The sequence below is a fragment of the Euleptes europaea genome, chromosome 6, assembly GCF_029931775.1.
Source record: "Euleptes europaea isolate rEulEur1 chromosome 6, rEulEur1.hap1, whole genome shotgun sequence".
Classification (NCBI taxonomy): Eukaryota; Metazoa; Chordata; class Lepidosauria; order Squamata; family Sphaerodactylidae; genus Euleptes; species Euleptes europaea.
The window spans coordinates 25847689-25871263 of NC_079317.1; the positions used below are offsets into that span (position 1 = coordinate 25847689).

At 41.5% G+C, this 23575-nt stretch overlaps 1 protein-coding gene across 1 annotated transcript in view; it reads left to right on the forward strand.

Moving 5' to 3' along the window:
* CCDC88C (coiled-coil domain containing 88C) overlaps window positions 1-23575 on the forward strand; it is a 133196-nt gene that overhangs the window by 79667 nt on the left and 29954 nt on the right. The window contains exons 7-13 of the mRNA XM_056851343.1: window positions 1983-2123; window positions 4184-4368; window positions 5278-5359; window positions 7152-7310; window positions 10957-11103; window positions 13184-13328; window positions 15958-16139. Of these exons, the coding sequence (XP_056707321.1) occupies window positions 1983-2123; window positions 4184-4368; window positions 5278-5359; window positions 7152-7310; window positions 10957-11103; window positions 13184-13328; window positions 15958-16139 (1041 nt within the window). The remainder of the gene's footprint in view (window positions 1-1982; window positions 2124-4183; window positions 4369-5277; window positions 5360-7151; window positions 7311-10956; window positions 11104-13183; window positions 13329-15957; window positions 16140-23575) is intronic.

The window sequence follows — 23575 nt, forward strand, 5'->3', positions numbered from 1 at the left end:
AGATAGTACAGTTCTTTCTCTTCCAGGAGGCAGCTTGGCAAATCACAGAGTAGGCCCCTAACTCTTGCTCCACCTTTTGTATAGCCCTTTTGTCCTTTGATCTCTACCCCTTCCTTCATCAATTGCAACAGCAGCTGCCGCATAGACCATGTCTCTGTTGTGTCACACTATAGTAGAGTTGCCTGCTGATGGCTGGCACTTGGCAGGATATGGGGGCAGGGACATTGGAGGTGCCATTGTCACAACCGTGTGACATCACTTCCAGGGAAAACTTGGAAGTGATGTCTTACGGCTCTAGGAATTGCTGGGAAAACTGTAGACCTTCCAGTCATTCCTAGAGTAGCATGCCATCACTTCCAGGTTTTCCTGTCGTGCCAACTGCAGATTTTTAAAAATCTATAATACATTTGTATCCCCCTTTTCCTCTTGGTTCAAGGCAGCTTAGAATAATAGTTAAAACATCCCCAGCTAAAACCAAAGATAAAATAACAAGCTCCAGTTCCCCTCCCTTAAAAGATGCTGGCTATTCAAACCCCTCAAAAGCCCTGGCAAACAGCCAGGCTTTGCACCACCTCCTGAAGATCTCCAAGAAGATCTCCAATGTTAAATTTTCTCCTGCTGGCCAACAGTGGCAGTGGGAAATGTGGGTTGCTGGTGGGATGTCTCTTACTATAGCAGGAGACCTGGCAATACTGTACTACAGTTCCCAAGATTCTTGGGGCTTTGCTCCTCTTTGCCAGTATTAGTTTTGTCCTTCACCTATCCTGGAGGTATGAATCCTTGAAGAGGGCACATATCCTATGACTAGACTTCTGGAAGGTCCAGTTCAACACAGCTCCAGCAAGAGGCAATGCCTCCAGATTCCAGAAAAAGATGAGGCCTCACCTTGGTCCAATGATACTGCAAATCAGACTAAAGTGGGTAGAACAAGTGGGTAGAACAAGAAGCACCAGGCCTCAAGAACAGTCAGATTGGGGGGATCTCAATATTCAAGTATACGTTAGATAAAGGAGATAATCTCATCTCCAAATAATTTGGGAGCTAGTGTCCCCTCACCTCTCCATTCTTTTCAAGGTACCTCTTGCTTCTTTTTCATCTTTCCATTACTTCCCCTGCCTTCTTACCTGTCTTTTCCCAGGGGATGGGGTAAAATCTCTGCCTTATTGGTCATCATTTGAGTCTAGTGTTAGTGTTGTGTAATGGTTATTGGTCATTATTGGAGTCTAGTGTTAGTGTTGTAATGGTTATAGTGTAAGATTAGGAACTGGGAGACAGGTTCAAAACCACAAGCTTTCTGTTTGACCTTGGGCCAGTTACAGTCTCAGCCTAACTTACCTCACAGGGTTGTTAGGAGAATAAAAAGTGGAAAGAAGAATGATAGATACCATTCTGAGTTCCTTGGAAGAAGGGTGGGATATAAACGTAGTTGGTAGAAATGTCTTTAAACTGTAACAGACAGTCTCAGCCTAACTTACCTCACAGGGTTGTTAGGAGAATAAAAAGTGGAAAGAAGAATGATAGATACCATTCTGAGTTCCTTGGAGGAAGGGTGGGATATAAACGTAGTTGGTAGAAATTTCTTTAAACTGTAACAGACAGGGTATCCATCTGAGTTTAAAATCTTGCTTGTGTAAAATCAATTTTCAAGTTCAGCTAAAATTGCCCAGTAAAGGAAGATGGATGGGCAAAGTACTCAGTACTATGAAACCTTACATTAGGCAATGTTGTGCAGTCAATTTAGTCTACAATCCTAGGGATACTTGCTGGATGCAAGTCCCATTAAACTTGGTGAGATCTCTATCAACTGATGGGCTATAGAAATGGAAAAGCACTGAAGGAATTGCAGAACTCAGTTTCAGAAAAAGCCAATGCACAGAGGGGGGAAGGGATTTTTTTTGTCATTTCCAAGTAACATCTGAAAAATGACCAACAGAAAATGGAAACTGTTTAAGCTTCTAAAGGTTTTTAAATCTTGATTTCAGGTGACACATAATCAGGAGAATGTATTTGACTTGCAATGGCTGGAGCTGCCAGATATGGCACCAGAAGAGCTAGAATCCCTCTCCAGAAATATGGTTTTCCACCTTAAGAGGCTGATTGATGAGAGGGATGAATGCACTGAGGTATGGATAATGTTACTTAATTTGTTTTTTTTATATAATATTGCTTGTTTTTAAAGATCATCATGAACTTTCCTGCTGTTTGCCCAGTAATTATTTTTCTCTATCTAATACTGACATGTAAAGTGCTACATGAAAACTAGGGCTTCATCTTTCCCCCTCCACCCATCTGAAATTAACATTCGATGTATATTGACAGTGTTTCTACATGACATTATATAGTATTGCACAACTTGACATGGCTTCCTAGTAAAAATTGTGGCAGGGATAATGACATCTAACTAATTCTATTGCATTTTTTAGACTTAATAAAATCTAAGTTGGAGAGAGGGAATTGGGATTTGATGTTTCAGTTCTATCCTGGAAGCCACCTTGAGCTATGTGGAAGCCTGGAATATAGATATTTTAACAAATACAGAATAAATAACTTCTAATTTATCCACCCTCTTGTATTTTAGACATTGTAATAAACTATATTTGACCACATTCTAGACGGTACCATTTCAGATTGTAGGTGGAAGTTCATGCTTTGGAACTCTTCATCCTATAAAAAGCTTCCTGTACTTAGCAGATTAGCTGTGTTAAACCTCTCTCTGATCTGCTAGGTTATTGCATTCAGGGATCTTTTTACATGGAAACACATTCCAAAATATCCTCAATCTGTGCTCTCTTAACAGTCCAGTCCAGAATCACCTGCTTCCATATAATGTCCAGACCTGCTCTAGTTTGGTGCACCTTTATAACCACCATTAGCTGTCTGCACTCATGAGGTTCCAAGAGTCTTTGGTTTTACTTCAGAACCCAGAAAAATATTCCTTTTTCTTCTCAGCTCATCTTATTTCAAACATAGAACTGAAGCTGCTTGTTTTTCTCCAACCACTCCTCCCAGTGCCAGATTACTTTGACAGAAGAAGACCAATAGATCTGCTCACAGCCACGTACAAAGAGCCTGAGTATAAGGGGGCATGGGGGTGCTGAATATTCCCCACTGTCTTCAGTGTTCTTTTCCACCCAGTGGCCCCTATTACATGGAAACATGAAGCTGTCTTATGCTGAATCGAACCATCAGTCCACCTAGGTCCTTACACTCTACTGTAAATGGTAGCTGCTCTCCAGGGTCTCAGGTAGAGATCTTTCACAACACCTACCACCTAATTCTTTTAGCTGGAGATGCGGAAGATTGAACCTGGGACCTTCTGCAGCATCCGTCCACAGTGTCCTCCCCAACAATATGATACTAGAAGGGTTGCCAGCTGAGAGAAAAATATCTAGGAAGAAGGGGGGTTTCAGTACCCCTTGCAACCTACCCCAAAAGACCAGGATTTTCCTCCAAAGGATTATTTATTTGTCAATTTAGCTGTTTCTTCCCATTGGGAACTCAAAGCTGCAATTTTTGTCAGGGCAACGCATAAGGGGAAGATCTCTTTTATAGTGTCTAAGCCATCTACTGAAGAAGGCACATGCACCTCAGTAACCCCTGCTAACCTTGCTTTTTCCTTCTAAGTCTAAATTAGTGTTTGGCCAGTGGTCAAGAGCTGCTTCCACCCAGGTCTGAGTCACAGACCTGTTTCTTTTAGAGTTGAATCACTGGTTCCAAATATTAGGACAGAAGGAAACCTTGCAGAGATTATGCTTTCCGGTGATTTACTTCCCATCAACAAAGCTAAGTAAATAAATCCTTGAAAGCGTATTTCCCTAGTAGTCTTCCTTTTCCTGTACCAAATTTTACATTTCAAGCTTTTGGGGGCAAGGACCTCTCTTCTTATTGTTACTCTAAAGATTCACTCACATTGATGGGACTACATATATATTTATGACAAAAACTGGTAAAAAGTGTAAGCAATGAGATAATAGAATTTAAGTTCTTAGGGTCACATAACTGAGCTTTTTGGTACTCTGCTGCAGACTTGGTTTCTGTGCTTTTGCCACTAAAACTTTCCATATCTTCTGTACATGATTTTGTTTGTAAAGCCACTCAAGATCTGTTTGCCAATGCAACAATGAGCGAGAAGTATCCTTCACTCATGCCACTTGGTTGGGTGGTTTTCTTGGTTTGTTTCCAGCTAATTGTCGATCTCACTCAGGAGAGAGATTATCTGCAGTCCCAACGGCCTCCAAGTCCACTAAAAACATCCAGCCCGGCCTCTCCCCCAAACCCAGTCAGCCGCCTCTCCAATGAGGACAAACAACATCTGTCCGTTGAGCTTGCAGACACAAAAGCTAAACTAAGAAGGGTCAGGCAGGAGCTGTAAGTATGGATATCAAACCCCTGGTACTACTGGAGAACTATTATCTCTTCATGTCCTTTTGTGATGTAGTTCATACATGACAGGTCGTTTTTAGCTTCAGTGCACCGATGCTAACTAATGGCTTAGAATCAGATATGTTACAAAAGTGTGTACTTTTTTTTTAAAGGAAGTTGAGCAAAACTGTGCAATTATCTTAGCACGTACATCTCCCTGAGAAAGAGTAGAGTAAAAATGTAATAGGAGAGAAAAAAGGCAGATGACACTCATCTGGTAATATGAACGATCAAATGCAGGTCTGCAGTAGATGAGTGGTAGGGAAGCTTTTCCTCCATTTATGTGTGGCTCTGCCTTAAGACACATTTTGCTCAGTGCAGGACTATTTACAAAAACACCATCCCTGCTTGTAGCACTGTCATTTACCTGCAAGAGCATGCATTCCGCGTGTTGTGTGTCTTTGCCCACTGTGTTGTCCAGCTTTTCCCCAGCATGCATTCTGGGAAACAAACATGTGGGTGCAACATCAGAGGCAGTCCTCTTTTTGTCATGCCTCTTTTCCTAACAACCTTGATACGAACTTCATTTTCTTCCCACTGCCTCTGGCTTTCTGCCACCATTTGGGTTTGCTTTTAATGTTGCTTTGCTCTTGGTTTTGCGGTTTTCCTGTATGCTTTTGTTTGTCTCTGGAGTCAGTGGACAGAAATGTGTGTTACGAAAGGTATACATTTTATGAAGTTTGAGCTAACTAGCTTTTTGTTGGCATACGGTTTTTGCTGATCTTGTTAAATTAGCAACAAGGAGATCTATGTCCTGCTGTGTTTCTCATGTAGGTCTAGTGTTCTTGTGAAGCAATGGGGGTTTCAGGGGCTGATGGTATCCTTTCTAACTAACTTTCTGTACAATGTCCTCAGGGAAGAGAAATCAGAGCAGCTTGTGGACACAAGACATGAAGTTGATCAGCTAGTCCTGGAACTTCAGAAAATAAAGCAGGAGGTGAGATCTTTTAATCTTTTTGGACCACTTCTATTGATATGCGGATGTGCAAGCATTTAGGTTAGTCAGTGAGGGGGGGAAACACTGATAAAACTTGCCGAAGAGTTTTGTGTAACACAGATGCTTGCATACTGTTATGCCAACAGATGCCGGTCACTTTAAGATGCCTAAATTATTAAATTCTCTCTCATTGGAAACTTACAAAAATTCTGAGTAGCCTAAGGAAACGTGTTGGCATAGTATTTTAGCTGTCATCTAAATGTTTGAATCAGTTGTTAAGGATTTTTCAGCTTTATTCAGGAGCTTTACTGCTGCTGCAGGAACAGTTAAGAACATAATTAACAAACACCAAGTATGGTTGCCAGATACCCACCTACAGTGCATGAACTTCTGCCCTCAGTCCAGTGCGCAGTGTGAGAAAAATGGGGGGAGAATGTTGCTCACGGTGTGACATCATTTGACCTGATCACCCAGAACTGATGTCACAGCCCACCTCCCCATATACACACAGCATTCTAGAAATTGGCTCAGTCTCTATGTTATTGACCATAGCAATCAGGGGAATTCCTAGAGCATTGCAAGGGGACCCAGAGTGATGTCACAGCATCAGTGATGCTTAGCTTCCCAGGCTCTGCCCCCAACAGCTCCTGGGGATCATGAGCATGGATCTGACACCCCTACACTGAAGTATGCTTGAATACCACTTCTTGAAATCCACTTAAGATGCACTTTCCCATATTGTTCAAGGGACCAGGAAGGGAGGAGGAAGTATTCCATTTCCCACAAGCCATTAATAGATCAAATGTATCATCCCCTCAGTTTGTTGCCTTTTTATATTGTTCCTAGGGATTCAAAGGTGCCCTGCCAGCAAAGAAATTGAAATGAAAATCTGCTTAGACTATTAAGAAATAAAAAATCAGCACTTTTAAAGAATCAAACCAAATCTGCCTACAAATCTCACATGCTTAGTTCCTTTTGTTTTCCTCTATGATGAACATTGGAAAACCCTTTATATAGGATTTAGACCATTGGTCCCTGTAGCTCAGTGCTGTCTACTGTAAATGACAGTGGCTCTCAGGCAGACTAAGATCTTTGCCAGCACCTGCTAGCTACCTGAATGTGGTGGTGTTAGATATAGCAGTAGCTATAAACAACAGAGCCTACTGGGAGATGTAGTACTGTAAGGCAGGAAGTAGAAGGGTAGAGTTCTGGCCTCGGCCCAGGTTGCCTTACTGAATGATACAAAAGTTGCTGAGCTTGTTAAAGATTTACAATAAACCTTGTTTGGAATTTAAATTATACTCCGTTGCTTGATACAAGACTGAGATCCTTTTAAATGAAGATGTCAGGGATTAAACCTTGGGCCTTGTTCATGCAAAGCATTTGTTTTGTTCCCCAAAGCCCTTCCTCTACACTAGCCAGTAGTATCAGTTGAGGGCCTTGAATCTGGTGGCTTCTGGATTTGCAGTCCATGTGGTGTTCCTTGTTGCCTGGAGCTCTAAAATCTGATTGGAACAGAGATGTCTTGAGTTTATTACTCTGCTATTGCTGCTAAGCAGCTATTAGCTACATAATTTACTCAGTGGTGTGGCAGGGCTTGATTGCTGGATAGGAAATGCTTCTCAGGGTTGAATGGTTGTTCAGCCTGCCAATTAGTTTGCTGCCTCATTGGTGTGTGTCTTCCCATTTTGTGACAGGACTGTTTCTCATTCGTGCCCTTGTTTCCATCCGTGAATGCCCTTCATCAGTGGAGCATGTTAACATTTTTGCTGTGCTGCTTTATTTTACTCAGAACATTAACCTCATGGCAGATGCCCGTTCTGCTCGGGCCTACAGAGATGAACTGGATTCCTTAAGAGAAAAATCGAACAGAGTCGAGAGACTTGAAATGGAACTGGTCCGGTGTAAAGAGAAACTGCATGATGTGGATTTCTACAAAGCACGGATGGAGGCAAGTTGAGGTTTAACTAGGGCTGGGCCATTTGTCTCTCTACGGCCTATTTGACCTAATACGTTCTGAAGCAAGACTGACCTTGTGTGGATGGTGGACCAGCAAGAGATGCGGGGAGGCAGGTACTTACCGCATGGGGCAGTGATGGTTGTTGCTGGGCAATCATGTCATGTCCAGCATGACTCCATAGAAACTATATGGTTTTGGGGCAGGTACTAGAGCATTGGCCCAGCACTTCTGGGTCATACCAGAAATGACATCATCGCACGGGGACAACGATTACTGTACCCCATTTGGTCAACCTGTTTCTGCTTGTCGACCAGCTGAGAATCAGTGGGCAGCAGCGAAAATTTGCCGTAAGTGGGCACCTGACAAGCCTAATGGCAAACTATTTTTGGAATCACATCATTGTACTATTTTGATAGTAAAGGTAGAGATGAGGGTTTCTTACCTATCCTAGAGGTATCTGGATATATGCATAGGTATATAAACATGCACATTTTCTTTAAAACTCATGTTCTGTGGTCATTGTCGATTCAAGTTGAATATGAATCAGCAGCATGATACAAATGAAACAAAAGTCTAATGCAATTTTAAGCTAAATTAATAGGAGTTAAGTCCAAGTCACGAGAATTTTTAGGCATGCTTTCTGACATGTGTAGAAAACCTTAATTAGTGCTGTAAAATAAGTTCATGTTTCGGCCTAAAAACAAAATGAATGTGCAGTCTCTACTTTTACTCATTGATATATTTTTGTATATATCAATATACGTGAGAGATGACATCTTGATTTTGATCATTTTTCTGATGAATGCTGGGAATTGCAAGGAGTTTTTCTTGCCCGTAGCGAGTGAGTGGTCCTCACTCCCCAATGTAGGATGAGTACCTGCAGAACCTGCGGTCCCAGGTTCAATCCCCGGCATCTCCAGTTAAAGGGACTAGGCAAGGAGGTGATGTGAAAGACCCCTGCCTGAGACCCTGGAGAGCCGTTGCCGGTCTGAGTAGACAATACTAACTTTGATGGACCGAGGGTCTGATTCAGTGTAAGGCAACTTCATGTGTACCAGTGAGCAGATTTGTCTCAAAATAGTAGCATGATACCATAGTTGCTTAATTGAAAAAAAATGAGTTTTGTTTTTAATTTGACCAACTGCCATGGGACAATAAGGTGCACATGTAGATTGGCCTACTGTTTAATCCCAATGTATTTATAGCTAGTTAACATAACAGATCCTTTTTGATGTATTTCCTCTCAAGGGGAGATATCAGCTGATGTAAATCTGCCACAACATTCCTCTCCATTGAGCGTTCTGCTGCTTCTGGAGACTGGATTCTTTTGGAAACTTGGGAGCTTTTGTCTGAGTCCTCTTTTCCAAACAGGTCAACATTCCCAGAGGAGAATGGGGATGGGGGGGAAATCAGAATGAACCCAGATGCGCAGGTTTTTAACAGAACATACAGTTCAGCCCTCAAGTACAGTGTTCTTTTGACTGAATATAAAGATAAAAAGCTTCATGACTCTATATCACCCACCCCCAAGCTATAAAAGGAGTACACACAAGCTTTTTTAGTTAGTTACAAAATGAGTGGGTGATTAATGGCTTTTTTTTCTTTCGGTTAATTAAGTGAGAGAATAAATCTTCCATGCCAACATTGTTTGTTATGTTGCTTGTCTAACACAAAGATGATTTGCAGCCCAGTGTCCCTTGAGGTTAATGTTGTTGGGAATTCCCCCCCCCCCCCCATTTACAGCTTCAGACTTAGTGTGGAGTAATTATTTCAATTAAATTGTTACTTTAAGGGAGGGGGGAAACCTTGAATGCTGCGAGACAGGCCATCTTCAGCAGAATTTTTATTTGGTTGTGAGAGTTTAACAGAGTGAACCTCTCTATGGGTTATACATTAACTTTGTCAATTTCTTGTGCTACATTGTCTAACTCATTAAACTTACTGTTACCCTCCCGCCGCGTTAGGGCATTTCCTAAGCAACATTTGCAGGCTGTTCTCCCCCCCCCCCTTTTTTTGAAAAATGTTTTGAAAAATGAGTGATTCTCTTTTAAGACTTGAGATTCATCACAGTAGCTTACATAGAGCCACCACAACTGTTGTAGCATCTTTTCCTAATTAGTCAGGGAACTTGTTCATGTCAATTTCAAAGAATAAATTACACCCACCTGTGAGTTGTAGTGCAAGCAGACTCTATCCAAGCAGCCAACCGGGCGCATAGAAGGAATAGATTTTGATTAAGAATATTGTACATCCTATAAGGTATGTCAGCCAATTTGGCATCTGGTTGGATTTCTTCGCATTCTTATTTGTTTACATGTACAATTAGTTTAAGACATTGATAGATGTTTTTCCTATGATTCATAATAAAATTATACATAAAACCAACAATTTATGAAGCTGATGGCCGAAGAAGCTGTCTTTTGACAGTGAAAGTGTTAACATCATCCGGAAGGCGCTCCCCATTCCTTCTCGACCCAGTTTATGCTTCCTCTTTTCATCTTTTGATTCTTAAAAGACATACAACAAAAAAGAAGGACATTGAACCTACCTTTGGAATATTTACTATTTTGAAACTTACCATCTTCAGTGGTAGCTTGTTAGCTACACTTTCTGTTCCAGTCTTGTCATTTATATGTCTAGTTCGTTGTGATTGTGTCACTGTAGGTTATTAGTATTTTGTATATAATATATGTCACACCTTTGTTAATTGTTGAGAGCCGAGTACTATTATTTGATACGGCTTGTCTATTTAGTATTGTTGCTTACTTTTTGCTAACTAACAGGAGTTTGGCTAATGAACTATTCCACAAGATCAGGTGTGGCTTTCCATCTGGGATTTTTGGAGACTGGATGCAAAGCTTGCAGGTTATATGCAAGGAAGGATGTGCCAAGTGGTAGACAGGAGAATGTTCTCCCCTGGGTTGAAACTACCAGGCAGTTATTATTGGCTAGGTGTAACCATCTTGCCTTTACAGGCTAGGTGTAACCATCTCTCAGGTAACTATCCCACCCTGTCTACCTACATGACTTACCTCTCAGAAGAATATAGTTTTTTTGGGGGGAGTCAGCTAAGATCCATGCACAAAACTGGCTTTGTTGCATGTGTACGGCCCTCTTCCAGTGTTTTGGTACCCAGATGACATTAAAAAGACAAGTCTGGAACTGGGTGGAATGAGCAGGGGGTGCTTGGGTGCAGTGGATAGCTGCTCCTCTTCTCCTGCAAAGCAGCTTTCCTTTCCTGACCCCACCCCTTCTCTCCTGAGAGCACTTGAAATGAAGAAGGGTCTTTTGGGCAAATACTACATGGATAGTTTGCTGCCACGTTGTTGGTTTCATTCAGTTCGTAGGCATGATCCAGGGATGGAAGGTTTCGTTCTTGCAGAACGTACAAAGAACATTAACTTTTCCTTTCTGTGTCAAAGGTTTTGCAAATCTGAGTCGATTCTCTGCTATGGGTTGTTTCTATATACAGTTTCTACTTTGAAAAATGGCATGGCATTTGTGATCATATAAAGGCAGGCAGCTGTTATGAAAATGCCTTGTATTTCTTCTACTGTAATATTAAAGTTCCTGGTTTTGAAAATGTTAAGGAAACTCAACTACGTGCATTTGTTAGATTTCCCCCCTTGATTTTCAGGAGCTTAGAGAAGACAACATCATATTAATTGAAACTAAGACAATGCTAGAAGAGCAGCTGATGATGGCAAGAGCTCGTGGTGACAAACTGCATGAAGTCGAAAAGGAAAACTTGCAGCTGAAATCCAAACTTCATGACATAGAACTGGTATGGTGTGATGTCCTTAATTGTCAATGGGATTTCCTTATTTTAAGCTGATTTTGTTGTTGAGCTGACTGGACTATATATGACTGTACTCCTGTAGAAGGTTAATTATTTTAGAACCAGATTGAGAAGTAATAAAATACTAGGAGCCAATTTGACATCTGTGGTTGATCCAGTATGCATGGCATGATAAGGGGGAGAAATGGTAGTTTTCAAATTCTGTATATCTCATACTGGGTAAAAGATGCTTAATCTGACTGAGATTTTTTAAATTTAAAAATTCTGACCTTTCTGATTGTATATTTTCTTGCTGGAGGGCAGTTCTTTTTTGATTGCACAAATAAAATATTTTGCTTTCTGAACAGTCTAGTTCAGCATACATTGTATGCTTTCGTTTTGGAGTCCTGGTGTTGGGCAAAGCATATGCCTGTAGAGATGGGGCTCTTGTTATCTCCTACTCATGTTCTCTCTCTGCACAAAGTTCAAACATTCCTTTAATTCTGTATTATATCCTGCCTCTCTCTGTTGCTCAAGGCAACTTTCAATACATAATTTTTTAAAAAATTAATAAAAACCCAGATCCCCCCACCCAAAGAAAACCCGGTAACACCCAATAACGCAACAAAAGCTCTGTTGCATAGAACAGATTTGCAGAGCCTTCTAAAAGTTTCCAAGGATGGCACCCTCTCACTTTGTTGAGGAGCCGTTTCATAAAGTGGGAACAAACACAGCCCTGGTTGATACCAGGCAGGATACCTTTAACAATGGAACAACCAGATGGTGGTATCTGAATATCATAGCTGGCACATGGGGACATCCAAGGAGAGGGAGCCCTTTAATTTGTGTTCCTAGGTCTTTAAAGGTCATAACCAGCACCTTGAATTGAACTTGAAAATAAACTGGCAGCTGTATTAGAATTGGCAAGATGTGTTCTCACGGCCAGCCCCTAACAATAGCTGTGCTGCCACGATCTGAACCAGCTGTAATTTCTGGGTTGTCTTTAAGAGCCGCACAACTCAGAACGCATTACAGCAGTGCAACGAAAAGGTTACAAGAACATGGATCTGCTTGGCCAGGTTGGCTGCACACGCTCTTTGTGTCACTTGTTTTCCCAGTAAATAAAAAATGGAGATATGTATATTTGATTTATTGAGAAAACAAGTGACACTAGTTTTATAATAAATATCCAAAGTTAGAATCCACATCCCTGCTGTGACAAAATGAGCAATTCAGTGATACTCTTTGGTGACTGTTATTCTTAAAATTGTGTATGCCTCCCATATTGATTATGTTTTAATAAGACTTCAAAGAATTAGAATTGAATTGCAAAGGTGCACATGCTATGGCAGGTTTATCATATGAACATGGCAGGTTTATCATATGCATGGGGGTGGGAGATTTCAGGAAAAACTTGCTTGGCCAGGAGAGAGACATGGTGTATTACAAGAGCAAGACAAATGGAAATTTCACCCGTTTGAAGAAAGATTCAATTTTGAAGTTTTGCTGCAACCTTTTGTATCCCACTGAGAACTCTGGTTCAGACACCAAGCAGTGTGAAATTGGTGAAGATAACGCTATTCCTCCCTTGGTGCTGCAGGGTTTCAAAGGCATTGTAGTTATTATCCTGGCCCAGGCAAACACTGTCATTCATGGCCAACTGGTAGTCGGTAGGCCATCTCCAGCCCTTTCTTTACATTTTTCACCCTTTGTCTCCTTTCACCCTTCACTGTGCCATACTGGGAGTATCAGACACTGTGGCAGAACTTTTTGCATTTGGAAATAACCCATCACCCAGAGCCTCTGCATCATTGTGGACCTTTATTCCACAAGTCAGAAAGCTGTTCGCCAGGCTATTCAGCCCTGAAGAAACAGATGTTTCCCCACCATGATTCTGAAGTTGTTGGTGGTTAATACTGTGAACTATTTGGCTGAAGAGCCCACAGCTCCCTGCAAGCATCGGGTTGACAGAACTGGCCATCATGATCTTAGTACATAGGACTCTTCATAACTATTAAGTATGCAACTAGAATCTCTAGTTATTAATAAACTAAATATGTATGTTTCTGTATATCATCTCCATTAGGACAGGGATACAGACAAAAAGAGAATTGAAGAGTTGCTGGAAGAGAATATGGTGCTGGAGCTTGCACAGAAGCAGAGCATGAATGAGTCTGTCCACCTGGGCAGGGAACTGGAGCAGCTGTCAAAGAGCACAGATCTGTCAGACAGTAAGAGACATGGAGGGGTTTATCTCTCTTTAAATGTTACTGTCTCTCTTCTGGAAGACTTCCTAAAGGTTGATACTCCCAACCAGAAGTGCATAGGGGAAGCAAGACTATCATAATGGGCTGTACCCAAAAAGTGAGAACTTCCTTGCATTCATGTGCCAGACCCATTACAGGATTTTGCTACTGTTGGCTTCCAGCTGTAGCCCCTTGCTCACTATCACTAACAAGTCGTGAGGTCTAGGGTTCTTGTGCCAAGAGTTCTTAAAAAGTTTGCACATGTCTCTTTTACCCCATGTATGCACGTTGGGCAGCTGCTATCAATCATGGTTTGCCAGTGCATGTACATGTGGTAAATAGGTGTACATACATTCTTCATTCATGGTGGCATACGTGTCTGTGCATGTTTTCTACACTAGTGTAGGAAACATTCCTTTATGAACTACAGTGCAATCAAGTTCCGGGATTACAGAGATGTCATATTCAATATATATGTAAGTGGAAAGTTGCCATGGAAGTCATATTTAATGTCAAAAGAGGGGAAATTTCTCAAAAATGGAGGGATGAAGTTGAAAAGGAAGTTGAAAGGGAGAATCATGAGAGACATATCTCAGATGCTTGGAGGTAACTTAAAATTGCTGTTATATAAATTGAGATAAAATGTGTGCCACAAGCTAGAGAAGGGACAGACCTATCTTAGAGGATCCCAGAGGGGTTAACCAGTGGAGTCAAGGAAGCTCTCAAAGACAAGAAATCTTCCTTTAAAAAGAGGAAGTCCTGCCGAAATGAGGGGAAATACTAAGAGCACATACTCTGGCAGTAGCACTAGCACGTAATATTTGAATACTTTTGAAAGCAGTAAACCAGCCAAGGAGGTGGCAAAACAATTAGGTCAAAATGATATTAGAGGGACTGCAGAAGAGGTAAGAATGATATTTAAGAACATAAGAAAGGCCCTACTGGATCAGACCAAGGCCCATCAAGTCCAGCAGTCTGTTCACACAGTTCCCAACCAGGTGCCTCTAGGAGGACCACAAACAAGACAACTGCAGCAGCACCATCCTGCCTGTGTTTCACAGCACCTAATATATTCGGCATGCTCCTCTGATCCTGGAGAGAAACTGAAATAATTATCTGCATTAATCTTCTGTGTTTCCCATGTCATGTCAGTGATAGATGCCTCCAGCAGTATCTTGTTGCTGGCAAGGATATGCTCCCTGTGACTGGAAGAACCCATTGGCTTTATAATGCTGGTTTCAGAACACAAACTAAAAGAGGTTCCTGTAATTAGTAAAAATACTTTTTTTACATTCACAGGACCATTTGTGTGTAGGGTTAGTTCTTAAATGCATTTCTGCTTCCCCTTTCCAAACTGTTAAAATCTGTGCAACCTTATAATCAGGTAAGGCAAGGCAGCAGGTTTGGGGTGCCATTAATTAAAGAGTAGCAAGGGTCGTGTTATTTTAATGACTTGTTACTTTTACCAGCCAGGGACTGGGGCGCCGTTTGTAGCTCCAGCCCCCAGCACCCAAGTGTATGGACCTGTGTGCCTGCATAAAACAGCAAACAATTGTTAAAGTTTATTGGAAGCTTATCTTGCAGTGACTTGCAAATCTTCCAACAATCTGCAGTCACACATCTCGTTGCTGGCGTAAGCAGTGATTATTTAATTAACAGCTGCAAATGTTTGAATTATGGATCTCCACTAAATAATGTCTTAAAAACACACAAACAACTCTTTCTGTGCAGGTAATATCTGCAATCCTAATCCAAGCTTCCTCCCTCTAAATCCATAGAAATAATTGGTTTTAGAAGGGCGTACACAGGTACAGAGGTTTAAGATTGCACTATAAATGATGGCACTTTGTATCCCCAGATTCCTTACTGAGTTTCTATTAATGTAGTTGCAGAGCTTAGCTGTGTTGGTGTGCAGTAGAAGAGCTAAATTCAAGTCCCATAGCACCTTTGAAATGAACAATATTTTGGTGGTAGAAGCTTTTAAGAATCAAAGCTCCCTTTGTCAGATACCCAGTGATGGTAGTGACCCACTGTATTAGTGGAGATGTTAACACTTGCTCCCTGAAATAACCACAGCTGGCAAATCAGGGACTATGCCAGAGATCATATTTGCCTTACCCTCCTGAAAGATTTGCTGGCTCTGATGTTAAATCGCCTAAACAAGGATCGGAAAACCATTTAAAGCTGCAGTGTCGGATGTGGGTTTAGTGGAAATTCTGGTTATCCTCAGCTGTGGTTTTTGTCTACACTGGAGAGCGGCCCTGATCTAAGGAGAAGAGGGGCTGTGGGTCGGGGATGGGGCAGGATCTGTTCCCAATTTGCTAATCAGGGCCACAGGTCACTAGGGTGACTTATTTCCTTCTGTCACTCTGAGTTGACTTCATATGTAGTCACTTTCAGTTGTGGTGGAAGACTGAAGGGGAAAACGACAGTTGAGTATGAAGTCAGTGAAAAAAAAGAAGGAATGGAGTTCTCTATCTTTTTCTAAAGGGGAGTGTGGTTACCATCAGTCACTTGATAGGCATAGGATAGCGAAATAAACTATAATCCTGAAAGTGGATTGGAGTTTGTGATTGTGCAGCAACAGATTATTCTGAATTTTGTATTTCAACAGCAAGGAAATCCTTTGTGTATGAACTGAATGAATGTGCATCAAGCCGTATCTTGAAGCTTGAAAAAGACAACCAGAGCTTACAAAATATCATCCAGGAGCTTCGAGATGCATCTGTTAGCACTGAAGAGAGTAACCTTAAGTTTGTGGAGCTACAGAAGGAGAACCAACAGCTTGGCCAAAAGGTAACATAAAGGTAGTTGAGTATATGGTTGGCAGCTGAGGCTGATCTTTTCAGGAGTCTTCTCATTCTGGTTTTTATTTCTGGTTAGGACTGTCAACTCAAGTGGTGTTTTAAGTCCAGGCTACCCTCAAGCGTTCTATCACTTATTTTTAGCCATATCTACATGGCTTCACTTTTTCTATTCCCTTCACTGCATCAATATAAGGGGGCAGTAATCCACTGGATCCACTGGAGTGTTTCCATGAATGCTTCCTCCCCAAGAATCCTTCCATCTGCAGAAAACTCCTAGCCATTCTTTACCCTGAGAATAGTGTAATTTTGCAAATTGTATTTAGACTAATTTAATGCAGTCTTGCATTGAATTTAAAAAAACCTCAGCCATATTAGCTTTTTAATGTGTTTGGCTTATTTACAGGATATTTTGTTACATACATAACCATACATACATATATATCAATATAAATATATGTGTATATTTATTTTTACATAATAGCTGAAATAGCCAGTGGCTTAAAAACAAAGATTGGTTGACATATTGAGAATAAGAAGTGGACATCTTTGGCATTCTTTTAAAGCATAAGCTTACAAAATAAAGAATGAGACTAATAGTTGCTATCAAAAAACCTTTCTTTGCTCTTTATCACTTTTTATTTTTCATTTGCATTCCCAGTCACATAATGCCAAATGTGTTTTTCCCCCAGTTTCTCTGTATGACTGTGCCAATGTATCAAGGAGTTCAACAAAAGAATATTTTGAGGCTTGCGGGCTGCAAAAGTCCAGTCTTATCAGGAAGAGTGGCCAGTTTGTTTATTTTGGGCAACTCCACCTGTTCTTTTAAGCAGGGTTTGCTTAGCATGTTACATTCTAATCTCCATCTGGCAGATAAGAATTTACTTGTCCTTGAATAAGTATTTCAGGATGTCTGTTGGGCCTAGCTCATTAGTTCTTTTTGTTCTATCTGTATAGGCTTTTGGCCGCTTGGATGATCTCTCCGAAAGATCACCACTATTTATGTGTATGTACTTGTTGATTTATAGTCCGCCTTTCAGAGAATCAAGCACAACATATACAGTGCGTTGCGTATTTTTCTCAGACAATTGATCACACTATTGTTACTAGTGGCAAACTTCTCTAGCATAGCTTTACGAGGACTGGGGTAGAAAAGAAAACCCTTGATGCTAGACTTTGAAGAAGCACCCCCCTCCTCAGAAATTAGCTAAAGAACCCTGCTTCTTTGTAAACAGTGAGTTCACAAAGAAGCAGGGTTCTTTAGTGAGTTCTACTGGAAGGCACAGCACAGCTTTTTCTGTTGTGTTCTCAATATGGCAGCCGTTTAGGGCACAACTAGACAACACAGTGTCCCCGGGGGCAACACAGACGCTGTAGCCATGTCCAGGACTGTGGCATTGGAGGGCAGGGCTACTCTCCCCCCCCCCCCACACACACACACTGTTTTTCAAGAACCCAAACCCGTGGAGGATTCATGCTCTTGAAAAATGGCACAGGGGGACAAGAACTCCAACTCCTCCCATGCCATAGTCCCAAGCAGGGTCAGGCCCCATAGCATTTTTAAAGCAACAGAAATCCTGAGGTAAAATGACTGTTCTCAGAGATGCCATATCCTCCCGTTGTGCCCTTAGGGAAATTCTGTAATGAACTGTAGTAATTAGGTCTTGCATTTGCACCTCTCCTCCATTTCACCCTTAAGATGGTTGTAGAACAGACAGAGATTGTGCAAGTCAATTACAATTCACTTTGTTATGTTTCCTTGTTACAAAATATGAAGGGGGTGGGGAGAACATATGAAACTGCCTTATACTGGTTCAGATTATTGGCTTTTGCTGGCAGCAACTCTCCAAGGTCTCTTTCATGTAATCTTGTCCTACTATCTGAATCCATTAGCTGGTGATTGAACCTGGGACCTTCTGATGCAAAGCAGAAATTCTAATGCTGAACCGCAGCCCTTCCCTGGGCGGTGACTGGCCACATACTGGAAGATGCCAAGGCAGGGCCCAAAAATTTGTAAACCATGAAAGAGATGACCAGAAATGGCAGCTGTGGTTGTAAGTGCAAGAGCAGCTGAAGAGCTGATATTAAGAATAAAAGTTTGTGGTCAACGATGTGTTTCTCCTTGCTAACCAAGAGTGAGTCAACACAAAAGCTGCTTCAGAGTGGCAGCTGTTCATTTAGTATAGGAATTAGTCAGATTGCTTTTTGCTTAGATCCTTTCTTGTGCCTGCAGATGATTGCTGACAGTGGATTGCTCACTGTTTTCTTTTTTCAAAACTGTTTCTTGGAGAGAATGAGAAAGGTTTTTATTTGTTTGAAGGTAATCCTCTTGTACATTATCTAGACAGTGACTGGGCCAAAGGGTTTCCTGCTGGAATATTTACATACAGAAACAACCATGCAACTTTCCAAGGATTTTGGATGTTTCATCACAACAGAAAAGCAGAGGCAGATGTGCTGTTAGCCATAGATTCTTTGAGTGAACATGTGCAAATGGATGTAGCCGTGTTTGCTGGAAGGGTTGTGCTTGCTGGCCCACCTTGGGTGTCCTGGTATAGCTGAATATCTGCCCTTAGGCATGTTCATGCCGATTCTTTCCATAGGGGCCCTAATTTTTGCAGAGTTTCTGGTTGTTCAGAGGAGTCTACATACATACCCTTGCACATGTGTTTTTTCCTGTTATATTTTTTAATTTAAAAATATTAATATAAAAAGAGCGATAAAAATAGAAAATAAAGACATAGTCAATTTCCGCACGTGTGACCCTGTAAATTTTATATGCATAGTGCAACCCTGTAAATTTTTTTGACTAGGGTTAAGAAGGCCAGACTCTCTCTCCTGAACCAGGACTGCCTCTCTCAATATGGCCCACTGATATAATTTCATTCATAAGGACATAAGAAGAGCCATGTTGGATCAGACCAAGGCCCATCAAGTCCAGCAGTCTGTTCACACAGTGGGCAGCAGTCTGTTCACACAGTGGCCATCAGAACAAAAGAGAAAAGTTCAACTGTCTGGCCAAAACTTAGTGGCCTAAAGTATGCATTTTTATACCTCTCACTTTTTAGCCGTTAATACTTTTCCAGTTGATTGTAAATGGCAAACTTTGTATATGTTAAATTATTTAGAGGATTGAAAATCCCAAGCTAACTGCAGTTTACCAAACTGAAACTGTAGGTTACAGCTGATTCGGTTTTATTCTATTAACCTTAAGTTGTAATTTACACTTTATGCAGTTATCTGCCAATCCTCAGTTTAACAAAAGAATGATACTCAGTCATCAGAGGTTAGAAAAAAGCTACTTAATCCCCAAACCTTAAACAACAGGCATTAATATTGGTCCTTTTTTCTGTTGAAGTTTGCTTGTAAGTCACAGTTTTGCCCCTCAGATTAAAAGAGCCCACTTGAACAGCCAAAGTCTGTGGATTCTGTAAGAGTTCCCTTATCTTAATGGAGTGGTTGTCTGCCCTCTGTTCTGTGCCCCCCCCCCCCCGCCGCCCATTTCTCCTTTACTGGTCTCAACGTTTCTCCTCTATTCCCATTATTACTTGCTACTATATCTCTCCCTCACCCCACCTCCTTAGAACTGTGCTTTTTCCTTCCTAGAGGGAAAAACTCAGAACTTGTGAGCTGGGAAATTCCCTGTCTGCGACCTTGGAGAGCCGCTGTGGGGCACAGTATACAGCGCTGGGCAAAGATAAACCAGCAGCCTAATTCATTGCCATCTGTTCAAATAGTGACACAAAACTCTGTCATGACATTGCTAATTGATCCAGAAATCAATATTTTGAAGGTGCCTTTTGAGAATAATGAAGTGTCCGTGACAGATTCCAACTGGTAGCCAGCATGATGTTGCGGTTAAGAGTGGTATAGTGGTGAGAGCCAGTGAGTTGTAGTGGTTAAGAGCAGCAGACTCTAATCTGGAGAACTGGGTTTGATTCCCCAGTCTTCCACCTGAGTGGTGGACTTTAATCTGGTGAATAAGGGTTTATTTTCTCCACTCAGCCACAAGAAGCCTGCTGGGTGACCTTGGGCCAGTCACAGTTCTCTCAGAACTCTCTCAGCCCACCAGCTTCCCAAGGTGTCTTTTGTGGGGAGGAGAAGGGAAGGCGATTGTAAGCTGCTTTGAGACTCCTTAAAGGTAGAGAAAAGTGGGGTATAAAAACTGACTGTTGTTCTTTGTGGTAATTTTAACCTTTATTAATTTGCTCAAGCCAGTTTTGCACAAATCACGTTTTGAGATAAATTGCTTTCATTTTCCATTCTGGGTACCTTTGAGAGGTTTTAAATAGAGAGCCAGCGTGGTATAGTGGTTAAGAATAGTGGTTTGGAACTGTGGAGTCTGATCTGGAGAACCGGGTTTAATTCCCCACTCCTCCATATGAGCGGCTGAGGCTGATCTGGTGAACTGGATTTGTTTCCCCACTCCTATACACGAAGCCTGCTGGGTGACCTTGGGCAAGTCATTCTCTCTCAGCCTCACCTACCTCACAGGGTGTCTGTTGTGGGGAGGGGAAGGAAAGGTGATTGTAAGCCAGTTTGATTCTCCTCTAAGTGGCAGAGAAAGTCAGCATATAAAAACCAACTCTTCTTCTTCTTTAATTGGACATTCGCATTTGGTGCAAGGTCCCCTGAGATACCCTTATGAATTGCAGTTATCACTGAGCTCAGCAAGCATCCCTACGGGACTAGTGAAGTGTATTGCTTTCACATTTGTAATTGCTAAATTTTGTTATCTACAGAACGGGCAGCACCTTCTTATCTAGACACTTCCTGTAACATGGGCTAATAAATACTTGCAATCTGCTTATCTTCACCCTTTTCTTCCTGTGAGTCAGCCATATGCGTCTCAGTGACAGTCTTGCAACCTGGTGTTTGGTCTGTTCATTCAGGAGCGAGGACCAAACTGAACAACTATTTTTCTCAACGTGTACATAAACAGTAATTTGAATGTGCTTATCTGGATGCTAGGCAATGCCTGTAACCCTTGTTTCAGGGATGATGCTGAAAATGCTTTGTTCTCTCAAGTTTTTCTGGTGCCTCCCTCCTTTGATAGGTTATGACACACTAGGTGAAAACCTGCAGGCTTGAGTCGGGATGCTTTATAGCAATCTTTGGTACATTAAAACAGGTACTAACAACACAGCATATCTGAAAGGCCACCTTTCACCTATATGGCCATCTTCTGGGTGCTCCTAAGTTCAGGTGTGGTGGTGATCAGGAATAGGATCTTCTCAGTGGTGGCTCCAGGTTTTAGAATCATGGGATGCATCTGACTATACTCCTAGGAACCTTGGAGAGGGGCCGTGGCTCAGTGGTAGAGCATCTGCTTGCAATGCAGAAGGTCCCAAGTTCAATCCCAGGCATCTCCAGTTAAAGGGACTAGGCAAGTAGGTGATGTGAAAGACCACTGCCTGAGACCCTGGAGAGCCACTGCCGGTCTGAGTAGACAATACTGACATTGATGGACCAAGGGTCTGATTCAATATAAGGCAGCTTCATATGTTCATGTGTTCTTCCAACTTAAATTGAAGGAAGGATCCTCAGGCTGGAGGAAGGCTTCAAACTTTGCTCATTGGAATGGTAGGATGCAGTGAGATCCATCCCATTATCTCTAGAGATGTTCGGGTGGCATCCATTTTGACAGCTTTTCAGTGCCAGGAGAACTTGCATTCTCCTGAGTTTTCAGTTGATAGGTGTTTTCTTAAGGTGCTTCTTTCTTCATTTATTACTGTGACAGTGCTGGTTATGCTGCTTCATTGTGGCTTTAAAACTGTTTTCTGGTTTATTTCTCCTAAATATTTCCATCTTGCTCTTGATTACGTATTTTTAAAAATATTTGTATTCTGCTCTCAACCGTTCAGTTTTTGAGATAACTTTTAAAAGCTCCAATTATGTAACCCCTCCCCAGTATCTACATGAATAGTTATTAAAATATCATTCTTAATAATATTCAAAACAGCAGGGTAGCTCTTAAAATAATCTTGTCAGGGATGCTCTAGGCTGATCCTTCATTGAGCAGGGGGTTGGACTAGATTGCCCGTATGTCCCCTTCCAAAACAATAAAATACGCTATCAAGAATGGGTGAAACCATTATGAAGGGACCATTATTAAGGCAAAATAGCAACAAAAGGCATTAAAAACAGTGCAATCATAATATAGATAGAGCAACAAAAAGCCTGGTCCAAAGTGAGGTCTTTAGCTGGCACAGAAAACTCATTGGTCTTGGTACTAGGGTATGTATCTGCGGGGTGAGGAAACGTCAGAATTCTGGTGGTGCAGTACTAGTGAAGTCTTGGGACTGTAACTGCCTGCTTTACTGGCAACACACAGAACTTCACTTCCATTGTCAGGCGGACACATACTGGATTAGGTGGTCCTTTAAGTACCATGGTCCCAGGTCATTTAGAATTATTAATGGCACTTCAGACTGCTCCCCGAAGTGAATCAACAGCCCCTGAAATTCTGTTGAGAGCTGTGTTCACGGTAGCAAAGAACCTGCTGGCAGTCTTGTTGCTGTATTTATGTTCTAACAGATGGTTTTTAATTTTATTTATCTTCTGTTGTTAGCTGCCTTGGAGAGGCTAGACTGAACTGCAGGATAGAAGTTGCTAAATAAAATATAAATGGCAGCATACACCTAACCTTGCCTTATTTTGTAGATTGTCATAGAATTAGAATCAGTTCACCTGCTAAATAGGCTATAAGCACAGACAAAGATATTGCCAAAATCTAGATTTTACAGCAAGCAAGCAGAGGTTTGTCAGTGATGGGCAGAAGCATCACTTGATGTCATACTCATGCGCTCCCTTCCCTCTTCTTCTTTCTTTTTCTCCTGTGCCTCTGCTGAACTGAAACCTTCTGGATTTGGGAAGACTAGAATCTGGATTCAAATCTAATCCTGGTTTGGTGGTGGGAACAAACTCTAGTTCACCAAGCAGCCTGCGTTTGGACACTGTGGCAAATTAGAAGCCTTCAGTTGCAGTCTGTTGTATGAGGAATGGTCACTGGGAGGGGCAGAGAGAAGATGCTGGCGGCTTCTTTTGACCATAACTGTTACCCAAATTATCCAGATGGTTGGCTGATTGGACCAGATGGCAGCAGCTGTTCTGTCTTTCGAGTGTAACATTTTACAGCCACAAATATTTTGCATAAAGAATTCTGCCAAACTTGTTTTAATTCCCCAGGAAAAAAAGAAATTATTTAATTACCAAATCCCGAGGGTTCCCATTCAGATGCTGGCAAACATTATGAGACCTAATCAAGCTGTTGCATTCCATGGAGCTATTGGTTTTGTTTGTTTGTTTGTTGGATTTGTATCCCGGCCGGAGCCAGGCTCAGGGCAACTAACAACAGTTAAAAACATCATAAAATGCAATACAATAAAACATTCAAATTTCAATTCAGCATTAATTTAAAACCTAGCA